This window comes from Eurosta solidaginis, chromosome 3, assembly GCF_040869045.1.
Source record: "Eurosta solidaginis isolate ZX-2024a chromosome 3, ASM4086904v1, whole genome shotgun sequence".
NCBI classification, from domain to species: domain Eukaryota; kingdom Metazoa; phylum Arthropoda; class Insecta; order Diptera; family Tephritidae; genus Eurosta; species Eurosta solidaginis.
This window is the reverse complement of record NC_090321.1, coordinates 243,752,867-243,777,759: the sequence shown is the minus strand read 5'-3', so window position 1 is coordinate 243,777,759 and position 24,893 is coordinate 243,752,867. Positions and strand designations below refer to the sequence as shown.

At 35.3% G+C, this 24,893-nt stretch overlaps 1 protein-coding gene across 1 annotated transcript; it reads left to right on the top strand.

Annotated features, from left to right (window-relative positions):
- The first annotated feature begins 802 nt into the window (after nucleotides 1-802).
- Nucleotides 803-23,654, top strand: LOC137245307 (maltase A1-like). Its single transcript, XM_067775747.1, has 6 exons — nucleotides 803-1,090; nucleotides 5,463-6,496; nucleotides 9,934-10,081; nucleotides 22,631-22,826; nucleotides 22,953-23,093; nucleotides 23,224-23,654. The coding sequence occupies exons 1-6, from the start codon at nucleotides 916-918 to the stop codon at nucleotides 23,288-23,290; spliced, it is 1,761 nt and encodes a 586-aa protein (XP_067631848.1). The 5' UTR covers nucleotides 803-915; the 3' UTR covers nucleotides 23,291-23,654.
- Nucleotides 23,655-24,893: the final 1,239 nt, after the last annotated feature.

Sequence of the window (24,893 nt, the reverse complement as noted above, 5' to 3'; positions counted from 1 at the left end):
ATGCTTTTCCTCGCTTAGATAATGCTTAGCAAACCCATCTAGCGGCAGTGGTTAAATAACTAGCTACAGAAGCGGGTGTACCGAAAATAGGAGACACAAACCTCTGGTGGCCATAATGAAAAACATATAGCTGAATCAGTTGCGATGAATAGTGGGCACGCACCATTTTAAGAGGTGATACATAGAATTAGTGTGGAGGTGAAACATAGAGACATATTTCAATTACATCTGAGTATAATGCGTATTGAAATTTAGTAGTACAAATTTTGTGCGCAGCAATTTAGTAATCGTATTTCAGAGGTGTATTCAAATTTTGACGCTTAGCAGTCCATATAAAGTTTAAGCGTAAACGTCTATAGATGTAAAAAAAAAACACAGCTAATAAAATAATTCTTTTTTAAACATAACTAATATATTTTTCTAAATTTTTTGCTCCTGGTTGCTATAATTTATATTTGAGGCTGTCGCGTTCAAAGTAATCAAGTAGTCAATGCTTGCCAACGGTTGTCGTCAAGTTTTGCTTTATTGTGGTTGTGGCCTGTGGACGCCGTGTTGAATGTAATCAGCCCTATTGAGTGCCTTATGAGTAAAATAAGTGAAAGTGCTCTGCTTGTGCTTTCTGAAAATTTCCGCTCATTCAGTTCCAAATACATATCGCTAATCTATCGCTGATTCATGTTGCTTTACAAAAAAAAAAAAAAAAAAAAAAAAATGTTCTTCTCTCCGTGCACAAAACAAGTACTTCAAATTCAGGTATAAATATCAATTGCCATGTGAAGCAGTTATTTAGTTGTCAATAAAAAACATTTAATACGGTCGCTATTAAACATAATAATAACCGTTATTTGTAATTCTATTAAAATTACAATAAAACGCCTATCATTGTAATTACATATTGTACATTTTAAAAATTTTATGTATTCAAAATTTGTGATGCATATAGTTCGTGTTTTACTTGCTGTTGCGACCCTTTTGGGTTTACATTCACAAATCGCGCAAACAAAAGATTGGTGGGAAAATGGAAATTATTATCAAATTTATCCACGTTCATTTCGCGACAGTGATGGCGATGGTATTGGAGATTTAAATGGTAAGCTTCAAGGAGGTACAAGCGAATCCTGCGCGGTTTTACTCAGAGAATTTTTATTTACGTATTACGTTGAACTTTACCCCTACGGGTAAGGAGTTGAAAAATGCACGCGGTATGATTAAACCGGTCGTAAACGGTGACCATAATACCATGGCTCATCCATCCATGACATGAGTGGTGTTTTACTCAAAAAGATGCCATATGGACGAAGTGTATCACTTGCGCGGCCCTATCACGGTCGTTACTAAAACTATACTCGCGAGATGCAGGAAAAGCAGTTGTGATCTGTATATATTGTAGCACAGATATTTGTATATAGGTCACATTTGCTGCCCTTTGGTTTGGCCCCCTAGTGAGCGCAGCGCGGGCTCTGTAGTTTTACGTCACATGCTAGGGAGCTCCTTCGAAGAAGTTTACAATAAAGCGTACTCAATGGAGCTAACTATCTCAGCGGTCTCTTCTCCGCTCAAGTGGATATCAAAGTATTGTCTTCGGAGTGGTGCAGTCTCTTTAGCTCTCGAAGTCGACAATAAAGAATTATTTTCGGAGTTATGCAGTCTCTTGAGGCACGCTCGCCAGGCACTGAGCAGGTTTTTTTTTACCTTTTCCAAGCTATGCATACATTTTTCAATTGATTCTTCTGCGGAAGTTCAAAAAAAAAAAAAAAAAATTCTGAAGGTATGTTACTAGACTTTTCCAGTCTAAGTGTTTTTTAAGTGCGAAAAAAAAAGTTGTTCGCATCACTTATTTGTGCGGTGATATGTGATGAGTAATTACTTGACAAAGCAGATGCTTATATTTTGTGTATAGCAATTGATAATTGAATGAGTGGAGTATGTGCTTACTCCTATTTTTAAATGTTTGAAACTGCCTTAAACTGCATTGGAGTTTGTGTACATGTGATTAGGAGCTGAGACTTCTTGTCGTAGATGAAAAGGGATATTTCGATTCGATGTGACGAAAAAGTTGTAATCACATACCTTAATTGTGATGCAGTAATATATAATTTCGGTTTTTAATCATGGTGCTCAGAAAAGGTTGTTCTTAATTGTGGAATTGTTTCTTGTCTCTCTAGTTGTTGTATTAACGATAAATACACTCCCCGAAGGGTTTTGGGGAGTGTTATCGATGTTGATGTTCCTTTGCCGGATATAGATCCGACACGTTGCGCTAACAAGCACAATTACTGGCCCGGTCATCTCGGAAATTATTAATATGACCACATTAAACTTTCTAGGCCATACTGTCCTCCCACCCCTAGTTCCATGAAGAACTTGGGGTCGCCAGAGCCTCGCCTACTAAATATGTGTATGGTGTATTCATAAATGTAACAGAATTCACCACGATTGGCTTGCGGAAGCTCTGGAGCTATAAAGCTTTGTATTGCGCTTATCAACCCCTTGAATCCCATTAGCTCAAGGATCACAACATGATATAGTGAATTATTTATGCTTAGATTTGAATGGGTATTGGAACTTACGGTGGAGTTGGCGTGCAACCGGATGCCATTATCTAACCAAGATAGGACCTTTTGATTGTATACCTGATTACAAACCAACTAAGTGGCAACTATCGTGCACTGAAGTATTTGGAAAGGAATATGGGGCCTTCATTGGTTCTGTTATCACGAAACTAGATCCGTTGTATATTTGACACCGTGCGGTTGAGCCATACGATGGTGGGTACGCATGCTTAGTATATAATAATATTAATAACATTACACTCTTGATGCGCGTAATAAGTTATGGGCTTGAGATACAATTTTTATACTCAGTTGAGCAGAGCTCACAGAGTATATTAACTTTGATTGGATAACGGTTGGTTGTACAGGTATAAAGGAATCGAGATAGATATAGACTTCCATATATCAAAATCATCAGTATCGAAAAAAAAAAATCGATTGAGCCATGTCCGTCCGTCCGTCTGCCCGTTAACACGATAACTTGAGTAAATTTTGAGGTATCTTGATGAAATTTGGTACGTATGCTCCTGGGCACTCATCTCAGATCGCTATTTAAAATAAACGATATCGGACAATAACCACGCCCACTTTTTCGATATCGAAAATTTCGAAAAATTGAAAAGTGCGATAATTCATTACCAAAGGCGGATAAAGCGATGAATCTTGGTAGGTGAGTTGAACTTATGACGCAGAATAGAAAACTAGTAAAATTTTGGACAATGGGCGTGGCTCCGCCCACTTTTAAAAGAAGGTAATTTAGAAGTTTTGCAAGCTGTAATTTGACAGCTGTTGAAGATATAATGATGAAATTTGGCAGGAACGTTACTCTTATTACTATATATCTGCTTAATAAAAATTAGCAAAATCGGAGAACGACCACGCCCACTTTTAAAAAAAAATTTTTTTTAAATTCAAATTTTAAAACAAAAGTTAATATCTTTACAGTATATAAGTAAATTATATCAAAATTCAACTCCAGTAATGATATGTTGCAACAAAATACAAAAATAAAAGAAAATTTCAAAATGGGCGTGGCTCCGCCCTTTTTCATTTAATTTGTATAGGACACTTTTAATGCCATAAGTCGAACAAAAATATACCAATCCTTGTGAAATTTGGTAGAGGCTTAGATTCTATGACGATAACTGTTTTCTGTGAAAAAGGGCGAAATCGGTTGAAGCCACGCCCAGTTTTTATACACAGTCGACCGTCTGTCCTTCCGCTCGGTCGTTAACATGATAACTTGAGCAAAAATCGATATATCTTTACTAAACTCAGTTCACGTACTTATCTGAACTCAATTTATATTGGTGTAAAAAATGGCCGAAATCCGACTATAACCACGCCCACTTTTTTTATCGAAAATTACGAAAAATGAAAAAAATGCCATAATTATATACCAAATACGAAAAAAGGGATGAAACATGGTAATTGTATTGGTCTATTGACGCAAAATATAACTTTAGAAAAGAACTTGGTAAAATGGGTGTGACACCTACCATATTAAGTAGAAGAAAACGAAAAAGTTTTGCAGGGCGAAATCAAAAGCCCTTAGAATCTTGGAAGGAATACTGTTCATGGTATTACATATATAAATAAATTAGCGGTACCCGACAGATGATGTTCTGGATCGCCCTGGTCCACATTTTGGTCGATATCTCGAAAACGCCTTCACATATACAACTAAGGGCCACTTCCTTTTAAAACCCTCATTAATACCTTTAATTTGATACCCATATCGTACAAACACATTCTAGAGTCACTCCTGGTATACATTTATGGCGATATCTCGAAAAGGCGTCCACATATAGAACTAAGGCCCACTCCTTTTTAAAATACTCATTAACACCTTTCATTTGATACCCATATCGTACAAAACAATTCTAGATTCACCCCTGGCCCACCTTTATGGCGATATCTCGAAAAGGCATCCAACTATAGAACTAAGGCCCACTCCCTTTTAAAATACTCATTAACACCTTTCATTTGATACCCATATCGTACAAACAAATTCTAGAGTCATCCCTAGTCCACCTTTATAGCGATATCTTGAAAAGGCGCCCACTTATAGAACTAAGGTCCACGCCCTTTTAAAATACTCATTAACACCTTTCAAAATACTCATTAACACCTTTCATTTGATACCCATATCGTACAAACAAATTCTAGAGTCACCCCTGGTCCACGTTTATGGCGATATCCCGAAAAGGCATCCACCCATACAACTAAAGCCCACTCCCTTTTAAAACACTTATTAACACCTTTCGTTTGATACCCATATTGTACAAACGCCTTCTAGAGTCAACCCTGGTCCATCTTTATGGCGATATCTCGAAAAGGCGTCCATCAATAGAACTTAGGCCCACGCCCTTTTAAAATACTCATTAATACCTTTCATTTAATACCCATATCGTACAAAATAAATTCTAGAGTCAGGCCTGGTCCACCTTTATGGCGATGTCCCTAAATGGCGTCCATCTATAGAACTATGGCCCACATCCTCTTAAAATACCCTTTAATACCTTCCATTTGATACACATGTCATACAAACACATTCCATGGTTACCCTAGGTTCTTTTACAACATGGTGATTTTCCCTTACTTTGTCTCCACAGCTCTCAACTGTGTATGTAATGTTCGGTTACACCCGAATTTAGCCTTCCTTACTTGTTATCAATGACTTAATTTTTTTGAAGATTTTCACACATTTACAATCGAATATGCAATTAACTTTCTATTGTATATGGAACGATCTTCCGTCCTTTCTTGCTAAATTCGGTTTGAACAAAAACCGTTTTCGCTGTTATCCCTTTCTCAGTGTATTTTTTCTTGAAATGAATCGATTATTCACCATGCCGGAATATGAACAAAACAAATTAAATGCATTTCTTTTGTATTCTTGCCCTCCAGGCGTCACCGAGAAGCTGCCTTACCTCAAATCTATCGGGATTACCGCCATCTGGCTGTCACCCATCTTCAAATCGCCCATGGTGGACTTTGGTTACGATATCTCTGATTTCTATTCAATTCAACCGGAATACGGTACTCTGGAAGACTTTAATGCGCTCATCGCTGGAGCCAAACAAATCGGTCTACGAGTTTTACTTGATTTTGTACCAAATCATACCAGTGATCAATCAGAATGGTTTCAAAAATCCATAAATCGTGAACCAGGCTATGAAGATTTTTATGTTTGGTCGGATGGTAAAGTGGATGCGGACGGAAATCACAAGCCGCCCAGTAATTGGCTAAGCGCTTTCCGTTATAGCGCTTGGGAATGGAACGAACAACGTCAACAATATTATTTACATCAATTTTCGAAACAACAACCTGACTTGAACTACCGTAATCCTTTAGTGGTGGCAAAAATGAAGGAAGTTATGCGTTATTGGTTGGATATGGGTGTATCAGGTTTTCGTGTAGATGCCGTACCCTTCATGTTTGAAGTAAAACCCTATGAGGATGGCACATATCCTGATGAGCCTGTAATTGATGATGTAAGCATTTGCCCTGATCCCGATGATGAATGTCATCTCAAACATATTTATTCACAAGATCAACCGGAATCTATTGAAATGGTGTATCAATGGCGTGAACTGTTGGAAGAATATACGAAAGAAAATGGTGGTGAAACGCGTATAATGTTGACTGAGGCTTATACATCTTTTGATAATTTGATGTTATATTATGGCGATGGTGTACGGAATGGTTCGATGTGTCCATTTAATTTTTATTTTATGAGAAATGTTAAGAATGATTCGTCAGCGCAAGAAATTGTGGATATTATTGAACGTTGGTTGAATAACATGCCAGAAGGAGTGTTTGCCAATTGGGTTTTAGGTAATCATGACACTCCACGTTTTACCACACGTTTGGGCGAACAACGTGCTGATGTGTTTACGATATTATTGCAGACTTTGCCTGGAAATGCGGTGACCTACAATGTAAGTATGTGTTAGTTTGTTTGATGATTGATAGGGTATGAATATTAAAATATTTTCCGGGTTTGAGAATTATACTAACACCCAGCCTAGAATTTGATATATGATATAAAAGGACTTTTTAGAAAGACTGCCCTAATTGGCCCCTTTTGCAAACACAAAGTGTTCAAAAATAGAAGATATTTAAGCGAAAGCTTTTCTAATAACGCACTGATAGAATATTCAATGTCACTGCTCAAGCTCTGTTGAACGAGCCTAAAAGTATTCGCCACAATTTGGATAAAAATCATATAGTATAAAGATCCGCAATTGTGTATAAAAGTAATAGACAAATTGCAAAGCGTGTAGCGGAAAATTCATAAGGCTGAGTGCATATCATCAGTTTTAATGTAGAAGATTTCGAGTACAAAACTTAGCTCCCAAAAAGCTAACTGACGCAGAAGTGAAATTCAGACACATGTCCTAGTAACCATCGCCGTGTATAAATTTCTAATTTTTCTTTGATATCTATAACAAAAAACAAAAAAAAGGATTAAAATCAATATAGCCCTGTCTCGCTTATAATGTACGGAAAATTTTAAAGAAAAGAAAAGCGCCATACACATTCAAATTTTTCATTACTACAACTTTTCCAGTTTAAGTTCAAAAAATTACAACTCAATTTAGAAAATTATAACTCAAGTTCAGAAATTCCAAATTAAATTCAGAAATTTAGAATTCATGCTCAAAAGTTTCCAATTCAAGTTCAGAATATACAATTCAAATTCAGAAAATTATAATTCCAGTTCAGAAATTCCTATTTAAGTTCAGAAAATTACAATTCTAGTTCAGAAATTCCTATTTAAGTATTATAATTCTGGTTCACAAAAAAAAAAAAAAAAAATACTATTCAAGTTCAGAAAATCATAACTCAAAATCAGGAAATTTGTCGGGTATTGGACTTTTTAAATCTTTTAAATAAATTTTGCACTCGTAAAGGAGATAGCGAAGAAAACCCCTTTCCTCTCTTCTCTCTCTTCCGCTGCGAGGCCATTCAGATATATTCTTAGGGTCACAACTATTGATCTGCTTTGAATATGACAGCAGTGAAAATGAAGATATGACGACTTAACATACTGTGTGTACAGATCTTCGCATTATATGTGAAAAATATCTCAACTTATCCGCCATCATCAACATTCAGCAAATCACGCCAATTTTCCCTGTTTAGTGGTAACTGACGGCGATTGCGAGCATTATGGAAGATCAAGTCTTCCTCCACCTACCTCTCGAGACCCTGTGGAGGAGGTCTCTCTCTTCCATTGCTTCGAAACTGCTGCTTCGAGTGAAGTACTTTCTTGGCCGGAGCGTCCTCATGCACTTATTGGAAAGAGTTATCCCCAGTTTGATTTCTAGGCTCGGCATGTACACACCTTCAAGAAAACTTGGGGTACAGTATACCCAAGCCACAATTTTGACAACACGGTGAACGAAGCCTCAACACTTCCTCATGTACATAAGTACTACATTACGTATATGTCGTAATTGGAATATATTTTGAAAATTAACACCCTGCTAATAAATTTCTGATTTTGAACTGCAATTTTCTGAATTTCAGTTGTGATTTTCTGAACTTGAATTATCATTTTCTGAATTTTAATTGGAAATTCTAAATTTGAATTGGCAATTTCGGAACTTGAATTTTAAATTTCTGAACTTAAACTGGAAAAGGTGTATAATTATTGAAAAATTTTAATAAAAGCCTAGCCAAGTAAATAACTTTTCTTAATTTTTTAAAATATCATGTATTTAAAAAGTAAAAGAAATCCCTGTCTGACATTAGAAACAGGATTTTCAAGAAAAATTTCTCAAATTTGTTTTTTTTTTATGCTGAATGTTTAAAATAGGAAAAGTTAAAGAAAAAATGAACACACAACTCAAAATTTGTTTAAGCTAAATTATTACAAAAAAAAAAAAAATAAGAAAACCGGTTGCCATGTTAATACATTTACTTATTTATATTAATCTTTATTGTGTTTTATTTAACTAAGGCCTATCAGCTCATTAAATTCTTTACAATATTAATCTTTATAAAATTTTTTTATTAAAAAGGGGTGGTCCCATAAACACATTCATTATTTTTTGAAATTTTAAGGATTTTAAATTTACGGGATAACCCTGCCTAAAGCTAAAATAAAGAAATAAATATACTGAGTGTTTAAAAACAGCAAAATTATAAATAAAGGTGCCACACAAATTTAAATTTTTAGACATTTTAATTGTATAAAACAATTCCACAAAAAATTGCAACATAAATAAATTTTTTTAGATCTTAATAAAAAAAGTCATGAATTTTGAACTTGTAGAACATCCGCCCAAAATTATGGATTTGAAATTTACAGGCAAAACTGCCTTATGAAAAAAAGTTGCTGTATAAAAAATGTGTTTTTTGATAAGACTTTAAAAAAAAAATAAGACTTTTAAGGATTTAAAATTAATACATTCGGCTTCAATTAAATTCCGTGGAGGTTGCGAGAGAATAAATTAATTTTCCCTTACAAAAATTAAGAGCGGTAATAGCCTATTTTTTCCACTGAATAGTTGTTTTAAATTTGCTGGACTAATGCCATGAATTACCGCTATGACCATATGAACTTTCTTCGCACTTTGCGTGGGGATTCCCGCAGTTTGTTTCATTGAAGGCTTCTCTAAGCAAAAAATATGCGACTGGTATGTTTAAATTTTGAACGGGGATTACCTACATTAGAATTAGGTGAATTGTGGCTGTCTTGTTATCGACAGTAGTCTAACACTTTACCAACGCTACCAATGTACATTGATAAAAAGTAAACCGTTTTTGGTGGTTGAAAGATTCGATTCAAAATGTGCGGTAATTCCCGGCATTGCTTTACTGAGGGGCACTTGAATGACGGGAATTCCCGCAGTAAAGCCGAATATGCCTTAGTTTGCCTTCTTATACTTATTTTTTAATACTTTAATAATTTGAAAACAATTTTAGCAACAGGGTTGCCACTTAGGTGTTTAGTTTACTTACTTACTTACTGAATTGGCGTTTAATGGTTTAAACGCTTATAACCATCCAAAAAGGCGAGCCAGTTGCTTCCTCGCTGGCTTAATTAGATACTAGCCTATTTCGGCTTGTGAAGGGTGGGACATATCTTATTGGGACTACATTATTTTTAAATAAATTGCAATTGACTCAATCCATGGAAGTATTTATTTTACGGCCGATTAAACAAAAAAATCATAATATTTTATGACTAGAGGATTGGATTAAATGACTTCAATACATTAGATACAAATTTTTTACTAAACGTATTAGAATTCGCTGGATTAATTAAACCAAACTGGGTTAACCAAAATCAAACTTATCTTATTAATTTTTCTATTGCTAAAATCCTTTTTTACAAATATTTTTGTATTACTTTTATTTCTTGTAGGGCGAAGAGATAGCAATGACAGATGGCAAAGTAACTTGGAACCAAACTGTCGATCCTCAAGGCTGTGCTTCTAGTCCAGATACATATGAACATTATTCGCGTGATCCAAGTCGCACCCCTTTCCAGTGGGATGCAACCAAAAATGCCGGTAAGTTTAGTTAAATTTTCAAAGAAATTGCATTTCACTTTATTCTCAAGGTTGGATGTAATTAAAAAAAAAAAATAAGCTCTATTCATATTTGAACCAATTCAAATCTTTAAATCAAGTGCTGTCATATTGTGCTTTAAAAATAAAATGAGGTGTAGTTTGTCCGTAGCCTACATTGCTGCTATTGCACAAACACTGTGAACCAAAGTGGGAGAGAGAGAAAATCAAGCATATGTTGCGTTAGCGGTACACCAATTCTTATATGAAATATGCCAAAATAGGTTTGACCACCACTGCTTTAACCCTAGTGAGATAACGTACATCTGTGAGACGTACGTCCTTTTTAATTTTGCTCTCAGTCTCCCACAATCGTAAAGAGAGAACAATCTCATTCTCAGTTTTCTCAGCTACGATTACCAGCATCAGTGGGGGTGTTTTTCAGTAGTAACTTTTTTGTTTGCTGAAATATATACAATTGTTTTTTAAAAATACGTCTAAGAGACGTATCATCATCTTTTACGTGACTACGTGACTTGACTAATTTTATGTGTAATTTTTGCCGAAAATGGTAATTTGAGCTAATATTTTTAAGCATAGTTTAAAACAGTTAATTCGTTCAATTGAAGTACAAAAATATGAATTTTATTTTAATTTTTTTTTGCTATAAACTGAGGCCCTTCGAAAAAAACTGATTTTTGTAAGGACAAATCCAAGACAAGTCAAACTTAATTTTTAGTATATTAAAAAAACAATATATTTCTTTAAAAAACCTTGAAAACAAGTGAATATATATCGAATAAATGATTTAAAAAAAAGAAAACAAAAATGTAAGTATTTTTTTATATCTTTAGGGCCCTTAAACTTGAACACGTCTCTCAGACGTACGTTACCTTTCTAGGGTAAAAAAATAACGTTATCTTTCTAAGGTTAAAGATGTGTAAGCAGATCTTTAAAAAAACTAATTGGTAGATATAAGAGCAACATCACTTAACTTCTACCTTTTTAAATACATATTTTTACAATAGTGATGAACGATATTTCACTATCGGTGGTTGTAGCGCCGCGTATAAAAGTCCCTAATAGTGATAGCTATTTCTATCCAAATATATCAGTGATTGGCGATTTTCCTTCAGCATGAAATTCTTTTGAATGACAATCACCTCTGGCAGCATTTCGCCAACAGCGACTACGGCGATATTTCTTCTTGAAGAAAGAAAATCACCTCTAGCAGCACTTGGTTGTGTTTACTTTTAGCTAGTTTGCTCTTTCTGGCGACATTATTTTGAATTGAGATTTTTATAAACAACGTTATGATATGGTTGGCTGCGAAAACTGGGATGTATTAATTTATTAAAAATCCGTTTTAATACCGAATGAAAGGTGACAGCAAATTATAGTTAAAATAGAAGTGAAATGTGGCAATTTTATGAGCCTATAAATGAAACGCATGCAAAGCCCGGTGATAACTGTAAAAGTCCCCGTTAAAATAAATAATTCATGAAGTGTATAAAAGAGATTAAATGACTGAATTTTTTGTTTTTAATTACATTATATGAACGCAATAAAACTTGGGTCTTCACTCTTGGTTTAAGATTGTTCGCCTGTGTAATTCCTAAGTTAATACTTCTAGGCCGTTAGCAGTTTTATAAAATTTATGATTTTGATGGAAAAATAAAGAATTATAGAAATATATATCACACGTTTTATTGTGAACAGATGTAACACAAGCCGTGGAGCCGTGTGTAGAAGTCCACGAAAGTGGGGAAAGCTTCTGACCGGCATTCACCTGGGAATGGCCAGAGCGATTCTTTTGCATGCGGTTCAAGCAGCTCACTACTGCCGGTCGCTTGCGCCCAAGTATCCTCTCGGTAGCCGCTAAACATCTGTTTAGCGGTGAGCTAATGTGAGAAGGCGACAACCAGGCTAGGCCACTCTGACATAATCAGTTTAAGGGCTAGCCGGGGGAGATCTCATCGGCAGCATCTGTACACCTCTAGGTGCGGCTGCAAGCGGCCGTCTATCTTGGGGCAAGTGGCTCGCTCTATAAACGTGCAAGTAATATTTTCACACCCGCTGAGCGGGTTGTGCGCTGGGCTTGGGACCCGCCACGTAAAACCATACTCCAATGAAATGTAACAACAAACCTCGGATAAATACACTCTCTATTGATGGCGGCCATGGCAAACGTTTGAAGGACAATGAATTGAGGCCATGCACCTGGAAAGTCCGCTCCCTGAATGGGAGTGGTGCAGTTGCCCGGCTGGTTGATGTCCTCGTCAAAACAAAATCTGATATCACCGCCATCCAAGAAATGCGTTGGACGAGGCAAGGAAGAAAGAGGATCAAAAATTGTGACATTTATTTGAGTGGCCATACGAATAAGCGCAGTTTCGGCGTCGGATTCGTGGTGGGAGAGAGACTTTGTCGCCAAGTGCTGGAGCCCACGCCTGTGGACGAGCGTCTCGCCGCTATTCGAATAAAAGCAAAATTTTTTAATATATCATTCATCTGCGCCCATGCACCGACAGAGGAGAAAGACGATGAGGTGAAAGACACTTTTTATGAACAATTAGAACGCACATACAAGCGCTGCCCCCGTCATGATATAAAAGTCTTGCTTGGCGACTGTAACGCCAGGGTGGGCAAAGAAGGTGTTTTTGGCCCTACAGTCGGAAAGTTCAGCCTACACAATGAAACTTCTCCTAACGGACTGAGGCTGATTGACTTTGCCGGTGCTCGAAAGATACATCAAGCTACATGGCTGTCTCCTGATCGAAATACTCGCAATCAGATCGATCACGTTGTGATAGACGGACGGCATGCCTCCAGTGTTTTAGATGTGTGCACGATCCGAGGACCTAACATCGACTCCGACCATTATCTCGTTGCAGGCAAAATACGCACCCACCTCAACACGGCTAAAACCAAGGAACAAAAAACGCAAGGAAAGCTAGACGTCAAAAAGCTTCAATCACAATAGACTGTCAATGATTTCGCAACTCGACTCTCACACCTGCTCTCTGAGAGCACAACTCATCCTGAAGGAATGCAGGAACAGTGGGAGCATATCTCCAAAGCACTTCGTACTGCCGCCGAGGAAAAAAATAGTTACCGGCGGCCACGAAAAAACAACTGGTACGATGAAGAATGCCGCGTTGCAACCGAAAGAAAAGACGCTGCCTACAGGGCTACGTTAAAAGCGAGCGCGACAAGAGGGGTGTGTGAACGCTATCGTGAGCTGAAAAGGGAAGCGAGACGCCTTTTCAGGAAGAAAAACGCAGAAGCAGAAAGGCGTGAGTGCTAGCCACCAGGAATAACGTCCGAAAATTCTACCAAAAATACGGCGACAGACGGACGGTTTTAAGACCGGGGCAAACTCCTGTAGGAATGTAAACGGCGACCTTGTAACTGATGTCCAGAGAGTGCTTAGATTATGGAGGGAATACTTCTCTGCTCTCCTAAATGGAGGAAGCAATTCACCACGCAGAGATGAAGAACCCGATCCCGCAATCGATGATGATGGAATATATGTCCCCCCGCCCGATTATGACGAAGTTAGAATAGCAATAACCAGATTGAAAAACAACAAGGCCGTGGGCGCTGATGGATTGCCTGCGGAGTTATTCAAGTACGGCGGCGAGGAGTTGGTAAGGCGCATGTAGCAGCTTCTTAGCAAAATATGGGGACGAGTGTATGCCCGACTGTTGGAATCTAAGTGTTCTTTGCCCAGTCCACAAGAAGGGGGATACGGCAAAATGCACCAATTATCGTGGAATCAGCCTTCTTAATATCGCATATAAGGTCCTTTCAAGTGTATTGTGCGAAAGATTGAAGCCCACCGTAAAACGGCTGATTGGACCTTATCAGCGCGGCTTCAGACCTGGTAAATCTACCATCGACCAGATTTTCACAATGCGCCAAATCTTGGAAAAAACCCATGAAAAGAGAATCGACACACATCACCTCTTCGTTGACTTTAAAGCCGCCTTCGACATCACGAAAAGGAGCTGCCTATATGCCGCTATGTCTGAATTTGGTTTCCCCGCAAAACTTATACGGCTGTGCAAAATGACGTTGAGCAACAGCATCAGCTCAGTCAGAATTGGGAAGGACCTCTCCGAGCCGTTCGAAACTAAACGAGGTTTCAGACAGAGTGACCCCCTATCGTGCGATTTCTTTAATTTGATGCTGGATAAAATTATACTAGCTGCAGAACTTAACCGCACTGGAACAATATACTATAAAAGCGTGCAATTACTGGCATATGCTGATGACATTGATATCATCGGCCTAAACACCCGCGCTGTTAGTTCTGCTTACTCCAAACTGGAAAAAGGAGCGGCAAAGATGGGTTTGATGGTGAATGAGGACAAAACGAAGTACCTGCTGTCATCCAGCAAAGAGTCAGCGCATAGGCGCCTTGGCAACCTCGATACTGTTGGCAGCCATAATTTCGAAATAGTAAAAGACTTCGTTTATTTGGGAACCAGCATCAACACTAAAAACAACATCAGCACTGAAATCCAGCGAAGAATCAAACTTGCCAATAAATGCTACTTTGGACTAGGTAGGCAATTGAAAAATAAAGTCCTCTCTCGGCGAACGAAAATCATACTCTACAAGTCACTTATCGTACCCGTCCTGCTATATGGGGCAGAAGCAAGGATCATGACAACAGCAGATGAAGCGGCTTTGGGAGTGTTCGAGAGAAAAGTTGTTCGAAAGATTTATGGACCTCTACGCGTTGGCGATGGCGAGTACCGAAGAAGATTTAATGATGAGCTGTACGAGCTATACGCAGACATCAACATAGTTCAGCGAATTAAAATGCAGCGGCTGCGCTGGCTAGGCCATGTTATGCGAATGAAAGATGATGCTCCGGCCAAGAAAGTGTTTCTATCGGAACCCGGCTATGGAAGCAGAGGTAGAGGGCGGCCCCCACTCCGTTGGAAGGTACAGGTGGAAAACGTTTTAAACTCCCTTGGTGTGACCAATTGGCGCCGGTTGGCGGAGCGACTGGCGCGCCTTGTTGGACGGTCATAACCGTTTAGACGGTTAAGCGCCAATTAAGTAAGTAAGTAAGTAATTACATTATATGAACCCAATAAAACTTTCGTCTTCACTCTTGGTTTAAGATTGTTCGCCTGTGTAATTCCTAAGTTAATACTTGTAGGCAGCCGTTAGCAGTTTTATAAAATTTATGTTTTTGATGGAAAAATAAAAGAATTATAGAAATATATATCACACGTTTTATTTTGTACAGATGTGACACAAAATTTAATTTTTTTGGTAGAATGCAATTCAAATTTTGTCATAATATATGATTGAATTTTTCGGCTAATTTCTAGGGCATTGACAGTGGTAAGTCAATTTGGGTGATTAATTTTCTGTTAAAAAAGATTTTTATAATAGCTCGAAGAATTTGCTATATTTTTACTTTGCATTTTTCATTAAAAATTCATTCACTTTACTACAAAAACATTATGCAGCCAAATACAACTTTAAGAATAAATTCATACGGAGTATTTCTGAATACATCGGTGTAGTATAAAAATAATAGTAAATAAATCTAATTTTTATGGTGTTAAATATACAGATTTATTTCGGGTTTATTCATTTTATATTTAAAAATCAAATCATTTTCAATTAGAACAAGTAAGAACGGGACTGTCTTCGGCTGTGCCGAAGACTTCATACCTTTCATGAATGGGGCTGAACAATAATCTTATCCCGTTCGTAATCTCCGAATAATCGGATGTAAAAGATAAGAAATATATAGTGAACAGATCTACATACCTTAACGATTTTTAAGATAAATATAAAATAAAAAACAGGTAGGTACTTTGTGTGAGGATGCAAAGTTTCAGGTTTTTTGTGGTCTGCTTGTAAAAACTATGACTACGAATCACATATTTCAACAACATATGACGTAAACGTAACTATTTGATGAAATTTGATGAATTTTGAAGCTTCTAGCCGTAAAAAAGGGGTCAAAATGACAGTTTATATGAAGTATATAATATATATACCACCGATCTCTATGATTTTTTCAGACAACAATATATGCTATACACGTAAGCATTTGGTGAAATTTGAAGCTTCCAGCTGTTAAAATGGGGCCGAAATCGTAAAAAAAATATATATATACTATATATATATACTATATATACCATCATATATATATTATATATTTCACCCATCTCTATGATTTTTTGACACAACAATACATACTATATACGTAAGCAATCGGTGAAACTTGAAGCTTATAACTGTTAAAATGGGGCAGAAATTGCGAAAAGTTTCTTATCTGAACAATCGGTTGTATGAGATATATACTATATATACAACCGATCTCTATAATTTTTTCAGACAACAATATATGCTATATACGTAACCAATCAGTAAAATTTGAATCTTATAGCTGTTAAAATGGGGTAGAAATTGCGAAAAGTTTCTTATCTGAACAATCGGTTGTATGAGATATATACTATATATACAACCGATCTCTTTGATTTTTTCAGACAACAATATATGCTATATACGTAAGCAATCGGTGAAATTTGAAGCTTATAGCTGTTAAAATGGGGTAGAAATTGCGAAAAGTTTCTTATCTGAACAATCGGTTGTATGAGATATATACTATATATACAACCGATCTCTATGATTTTTTCAGACAACAATATATGCTATATACGTAAGTATTCGGTGAAATTTGAAGCTTATAGCTGTTAAAATGGGGTAGAAATTGCGAAAAGTTTCTTATCTGAACAATCGGTTGTATGAGATATATACTATATATACAACCGATCTCTATGATTTTTTCAGACAACAATATATGCTATATACGTAAATATTCGGTGAAATTTGAAGCTTCTAGCTGTTAAAATGGGGCTAAAATTTGCGAAAATATATATATATATACTATATATATACTATATATACCACCATATATATACTATATATACCACCGATCTTTATGATTTTTTCAGACAACAATATATGCTATATACGTAAGCATTCGTTAAAATTTGAAGCCTCTAGCTCTTAAAATAGGGCAGTAATTACGAAAAGTTCCTTATCTGAACAATCGGTTGTGGGGGATATATACTATATATACGACCGATCTCATAACTTTTTTCAGGAAAAAATATGTGCAATATACGAAAGTATATGGTGAAGTTTGAAGATTCAATCTGTTAAATTGGGTAAGATATTACAAAAATTCTCTTTTTCTGAAAAATCGGTTGTATGGAGGATATATGCTATAGTGGTCCGATCCGGTCGGTTCCGACAAATGTCTAATCGGACACCCAAATATACCCGCTCACAAAATTTTATCAAGATATCTCAAAAATTGAGGGACTAGTTTGCATACAAACAGACAGACGGACAGACGGACAGACGGACATGGCTAAATCAACTCAGCTCTTCAACCTGATTATTTCGGTATACTTAATGGTGGGTCTATCTATTTTCCTTTAAGGACTTACAATTTTCGGTTTCGTGACGAAATTAATATACCATTTCATTTTCATGAAAGGTATAAAAATGTATAATACAAAGATGTATAGATACCTATTTCCGTATTTTCATCTCATTGAGTGTAATACGAGGCTGAGCATAATGTCCTCAGCCAGTTAATAATATATATCATAATATCTCAGAAAATTCGAATTTCATTACATCAGTTTACAATAAAAAAATAAATATTTTTTATACTCAGAGTGCTTTGCACACAGAGTATATTAACTTTGATTGGGTAGAAGGTTGGTTGTACAGGTATAACGGAATCGATAGAGATATACATTTCCATATATCAAAATCATCAGTACCGAAAAAAAATTTGATTGAGCCATGTCCGTCCGTCCGTCCGTCTGTTCGTTAACACTATAACTTGAGTACATATTGAGATATCTTCACCAAATTTCGCACACGAACTTACCTGGACCCAGAATAGATTGGTATTGAAAATGAGCGAAATCGGATGATCACCACGTCCACTTTTTATATATATAACATTTTGGAAAACACAAAAAACTGATTATTTAGTAAATAATACACCTAGAATGTTGAAATTTGACGTGTGGACTGATATTGAGACTCTTAATAAAAATCTATTTAAAATAGGCGTGGCACCGCCCACTTGTAATAAAATCAATTTTACAAATATTTTTATTCATAAACCAAAAATCGTTAAACCAATCGTAACAAAATTCGGCAGAGTTGCCTTTACTAGGAATGCTTTGAAAAAAATTTACGAAATCGGTTAAGGACCACGCCCACTTTTATATAAAAGATTATTAAAAGGGTCGTGGACGAATAAAATAAGCTGTATATTTGCAAAAAAGAGCTTTATATCAATGGTATTTCATTTCCCAAGTGGATTTATAACAATAAATAGGAAAAACTTCAAATTTAAAAAAATGGGCGTGGCACCGCCCCTTTTATGACTAAGCAATTTTCTATGTTTCGGGAGCCATGACTCGAAGAAAAGTTAACGGATCGTAATCAAATTTGGTACACAAATTTTCCCTATGGCAGGAAATATTTCTATAAAAACGAAATCGGTTAAAGACCACGACCACTTTTATATAAAAGATTTTTAAAAGGGGCGTAGACGAAAATAATAAACTATATCTTAGCGAAAAAAGATTTGTGTCAATAGTATTTTACTTTCTAAATTGAATTATAACACTAAATTCGAAAATGTTAATACCTTTTATGATTAAGCACTGCTCTATGTTTTGGGAGTCATAACTCGAAGAAAAATTAACATATCGTAATGAAATTATGTACACTTATTTTCCTTATAGCCGAAAATATTTCTAGTAAAAATGGACGGGATCGGCTAAAGAGCACGGCAACTTAGATATAAAACAAGTTTAAAAGGGGCGTAGACGAAAATAATAAGCTATATCTTAGCAAATAAAGATTTGTATCAATAGTATTTTACTTTCTAAATTGAATTATAACACTAAATTCGAAAATACTAATATTTTTGAAAATGGGTGGTGCACCGTACCTTTTATGTTTAAGAACTGCTCCATGTTTTGGGAGCCATAACTCGAAGAAAAATTAACATATCGTAATGAAATTATGTACACTTATTTTCCTTATAGCCGAAAATATTTCTAGTAAAAATGGACGGGATCGGATAAAGAGCACGGCAACTTAGATATAAAACAAGTTTAAAAGGGTTGTAGACTAGAATAATAAGCTATAACTTATAAAATAGTTTTGAATCAATGATATTTCACTTATAATGTAATGTAATGTATTTATTTATTACGGCTTTCCTAAGCCTAACTTAAATCTATTTTACATGTTTATAATTGTCTTCTGGACTATGCAATCTAGAATAGTTACATCTATGTCCTACCTTGGAGTACTATGGATGGGAGACTTCCAGATCATGCGAACAAAGCGTTGTGCTTGTGTAGTATGTAGGCATTTTACGCAGGTTAGTAAAGCGCGAAGGCAACATCTGCACGGCGATGCACTGAGTTAATCGAGTGATGCGTTTCAGTATGTGGTTCGGCAACCTTTTTTTTATGCGTACAAGAGCTTGGAAGTCTTGGTGCTACATAGCAGAATAGTTTCGCTGCACTTCTATCGATGCTATGGAAGCCCGCCTGTCAAGCACTAAATTGGTAGTGTTCTGCAATAATTGTACAATTTTTGTTTAAATTTATTGGAATGACATGATTTAATATCATTCGGTAGTTCATTCTAGGATTTAAGACCTTTATAATACAGATTACATTAGTCTGCTTCAGTTTTATAAGCCGGCAGATTAAAATCATTTTTATTACGAGTATTTACAGAGTGCATATCTTTTACATATTTTATATTAGTCCTCAAATACGCAGGCAAAGTGCCTTCTATTATATTTTTAATAAATTTTATGGTATAATAAAAAATTTGCTGTCTAATTCTAAGCCAATTAAGAGAGTATAGCATGTCTCTGATAGGTGTGTCATACCGTTTTTTGAGAATGAATCTCATAGCTCGGTTCTGTTGCTTTTGTAGCTTGTATATTTGACTATCTCGCAAGATGAAAAATATAGTTGGGCAATAAATAAAATGAGGTTCGATTATAGATCTGGAGACGATGATTTTATACTTTCTATTTAAATATTTGCTGGTTCGTTGTGCAAAATATAACTTTTTCGCTATTTTTCTTACCGTATAATCCACGTGCTCGTTGAAATTCAGCTTATCATCTATTTTTATTCCCAAGTATTTTATGGTGTTGACTTTTTCAATTAGTTCGTTATTTATATTTAATTTTTGTAGCTCACTATTTTGAAAATTGCGTCTAGATATAACCATAAATTTCGTTTTATTGACATTCACTTTCAGTCTGTTTACGCATAACCAATCATATACGCTGTTAAGATCTTCTTGCAGCTTAGCATATATTTCAGTAATATTGTTCCCACTTATCATCAGCAATGTATCATCAGCAAACAATTTTATTTCACAGTGCTTAATGGAGCTAGTTATATCATTAATATATATATTGAACAGTATGGGTGCCAGCACAGACCCTTGAGGTAGACCAACAGGTACCTCCCTTTTATCCGATACGGACGTTCCAATCATTGTTCTTTGGTATCTGTTAATTAGGAAGTCTTGAAACCATTTTAGTTCTATACCAGAAACGCAAATGTAAGAAAGCTTTTTCAGCATTAAGTTTTGGTTGATCGTCTCTAATGCACGTTTTAAATCCAAAAACATAGCTAATATGTGTTTTTTTCCTGCTTAAGTCTTCTTTCCAGTTAGCTACAACCAAATTCGAAGCACTTTCACAGGAATGTTTCTTTCGAAAACCAGATTGTTGAGGTATAATAATTACATTATCTTCTAACTATTTTACCAGCTGATTTTTTACCACTGTTTCCAATAATTTTTCATCACATTGTAACGTGTTAATAGGTCTTATCTCCTCAGCTTTGATGGTATTTTTAACTTTTTCTAATGGCACAACTATAAAAGATTTCCATAAACTGGGAACGAGACCTTTATCTAAGCTCTCATTAACAAGTTGAGAATAGAAAAAACCTGTATACGTTATGGAAACTTTAACGACTCCTTGCGACACAAGTTCCTTCCCTCCAATTTTATTTTTAAACTTACTTACTATATCAACTATTTCTGAAGTGGATACTTTCTGAAACTTAAAAACATTAGGGCCATTTTGCTTATCTATAGTACCTTCATTACTAAAATAAGTAGGAATATTCATGCTAAACTCCAATATACTATCAATGAAATAGTTATTCAAAGACTGCGCTATTTCATTTTCCTCTGTGTAGAATTGGTCGTTTATTTTAATTTTTTTAATACCATTGTTTTCTTTAGCCATGCTTATGGAATTTTTCAAGTTTTTCCACATGACCTTACTATCACCAACACCATGGTTGATTTTGTTTTCCATGTACTTGGCTTTTTTATCTTAATTAGCCGTTTATATTGGCGTTTCGCACTACAATATTCACTTCATTCTCCAGTGGATTGGCTGATCTTGTAAAGATTTAGCTTAAGTTTATATAAGTTAGCCAGCTCAAAATCGTACCACTTGTTTATAAGTTTGACATTCACTTCTTTAGAGTATGTCAGGGTGGTCACTGCGCTTGATAGCTTATTATATAGGAATGTTTCCTTATTTTCGATACTCAGATTTTCAAAGTCAGTGTAGTTAAGCTACCGTAATTCATTAACAAGGCAGTCGCTTGTATAATTTTCCCAGGAAATTATTGTTCTCTTCGTTCTCATCGGAAATAGTTTATGTAATTTGATTTTGAATTTAATCGTTTCATGATCTGAAATCTGAAATTCTTCTAATTTTAAACATGATATAGAGCTACTATCTGTAAATAACAAGTCGATCAATATATCTGTTTTATCGCCCTTTCGTGTATAAAAATCTATTTTTTGCTCCATAGCAAAGGATCAAGTTTTATTGTAAGAGGAAATGCTGAGACATTTTTTTTAAACAGGCGGTGCCACGAGTTATGTAGAAAAGTAATTTATCTGAAATGAAATGTACAATTGAAGGTCAGGCTGAGTATATAATGTTCGGTTACACTCGAACTTAAGCTGGAGTCATTGGTGCCGTATGTCGGTTCGCTGTATCCGTATCCCTAACGTAATCAGCTGTTTATCGTTACGACGGTGAACCAAAACCCAATTGGTTGGCTACGATACGGTTACGACTTTAGCGGCACCAATAATCGATTGCATTGATTCTCATAAGGTTGGTCGAATCAGCTGTTAAAAGGTTACCGATACGGTTACCGATAAAGCACCAATGTCTCCAGCTTTAGACACCTTTACTTGTTTCCTTTTATTGCAATTTTGGACCATATATTCTGCATATAATCGCTTCCTAAAAATAAATTAAAGCGATCGCTAAAGCTGTTAAAAATAGTCGCGATTTAAAAATCGCCATCACTATTTACACTGATAGTTCAAAATCGCTGTATCGCCCATCACTATTTTACAAGTACTTAGCTCTTATATGCATTTGATTTCCACTCTCCATAGGCTTCTCCTGCGCTGATACCACTTGGCTACCTGTCGCCGATAATTATCGTCAAAATAATGCTTTGGCTCAGTTACGCGCTCCAAAAAGTCATTTAAAAATATTTACGAAATTATTACGTCTACGCAAAACCCGTTCACTACAAGATGGCGCACTTCAGATAAAAGCTATTGGCAACGATATTATTATCTACTCACGGTAGGTGCAGACAAATACTTGTACATATACATGCGTATGCACTTAAATATGCGTGCGTATGACTTATACTAACAATGTTCAGTGGAAAACTTATATTTTATTTTATCTGATTTATTTGTTTCATAGTGAAGTAGCTGGTGATGATTTGTATGTGATTGTCTTAAATATTGGTGATACAAAACAAAATTTGAATATTAATGAATACTTTGGTATGGGTAAAAAAGCAGAGGTGATCATATCGTCAATGCAGTCGACGTATCGTGATGGGTAAGTGGAAAAATAATTAGGTTTTTTAATTAATTAGCATGACCATACAATTCCATTTAATTTCCTATTTTTAATTTTCATAGTTTTTTCATTCTCTAAATTATTATTTTAATTTTTATTTATATTTCAGTGTCATTATTGATCCAAGTAATTTTGTGGCTGAGCCATACGTTGGTGTGGTTTTAGTAAAAGTCTGAAAAGCCCTCCTTTGACGTGCTATCTCCTGTTACCTTTTTTCATAGAAAAAGTAGTAAATATTATGAAATTACTTACTGAAGGATTTTAAAGTGAAACAGCAGCATTAATTTATTTGTAGCTTTAGATTGTTTTAGTTTAATTTTCGGACTTCAATTGTAATTCTATTGGGATTATCGTGCTCTACTTAGACTACATACAAAAATCATTTGCTGATTGTTTATGCATCTATATAAGTATTTATATGGCTTAGTGGTCGATTACCTTAATAGAATGTAGCATAAGTTTTTAAAAATTTAGTTCTTTACTTTTAAGCATGTCAAATAAATTAAAAATAAATAATTCATATGTAAAAAGTTAATAAAATACTTTTTAATAACTCATTAGCTGATTAGAGCTTTAGTTTTATAAAATGCTGTTAGTTTTGAAAACCTTTTATAAAATATGTGACTTTTAGTGAACGGGCGTGCTTTTCTTAACAAGTAAGAAACTGTAGAGATTTTTAAATCGATTACTTAAGTACAACTAGGAACGTTTCTGATGCTGAACTGAATTGTTTTTTTGTGTGTTGACCTTTAGTAACCTGTGATCTTGAAAAAGTAACTTACATGAAGGCTTTTGTTTTCCTTGTGAATTTTTTTTAGCTGTTATCTTTTTGTAGGTATAATGATTTCTTTCAAACTGGTGACTTTAGTAGGAGCAACGTTTTTGACTCGTGACTTTTTCTACTTTTGATTTTTTTAAATCCTGTGACCAGTTAATATTATCACTAGTGGTTTTTGGAGTCTGTGATATTAGAAAAAGCTGTTTTTTTTTGTTTTAACTTTACACCTTTTTAGTACCTGTGACTTTTTCTAAATGTGTGTGTGTGTGCGTGCACGTTTTTTACCTACGGACTTTGTGACGTTCCTCAAGCGCTAACTAAAGTTCAACTAAATACTTTTTCTTAACTGATTGCTTTTTTATGTACTGTGACCCGCCAGAAACCTGTGTTTATTTAAAACGTTTCATTTTTGAAACCTGCGATTATTTTATGCTTATGATTTTTTCGCAAAAGGTTTTTGAATTGGTTCCTTTTTTATCGATAGTGAATATGTGACTTTGATAGAAATACTTTTTGGGAACCTTTGACTTTTTCTCCTTGTGATTTTTTTTAGATTTTATTACCGGTTAATTTTCTAACTAGTGATTTTTGGAACCTGTGATTTTGGAAAAAGGTGTTTATTGAAAACCTTTTTCAAAACCTGTGACTCTCCACAAGGGTAAGTGTGTGGGTATAGAACTAAACATTTTCGAAATTTCATACTTTTTATCGATGACTAAAGTTTAACTTTGTAATTTTTCTGAACTAATTCCTTTCATGTGTTTTGTGGCGTTTAAATAAACTATGATTTCGATAAGATTAACTTTTTTGAAAGCTGTGATAGTTTTTTCCAAGTGACTTTTTCTTAACAGATTCCTGAGTTGGTTTATTTAAGGTTGAAGTATCTTTTTTAAAACTTGTGACCTTTTCTCCTTGTGAATTTTTAGAACCTCTGAGCTGTTTCTTTTTTCGCTACTTACAGTTGAAACCTGTAATTTTGAAACAAACCTGTAAAGTACTGA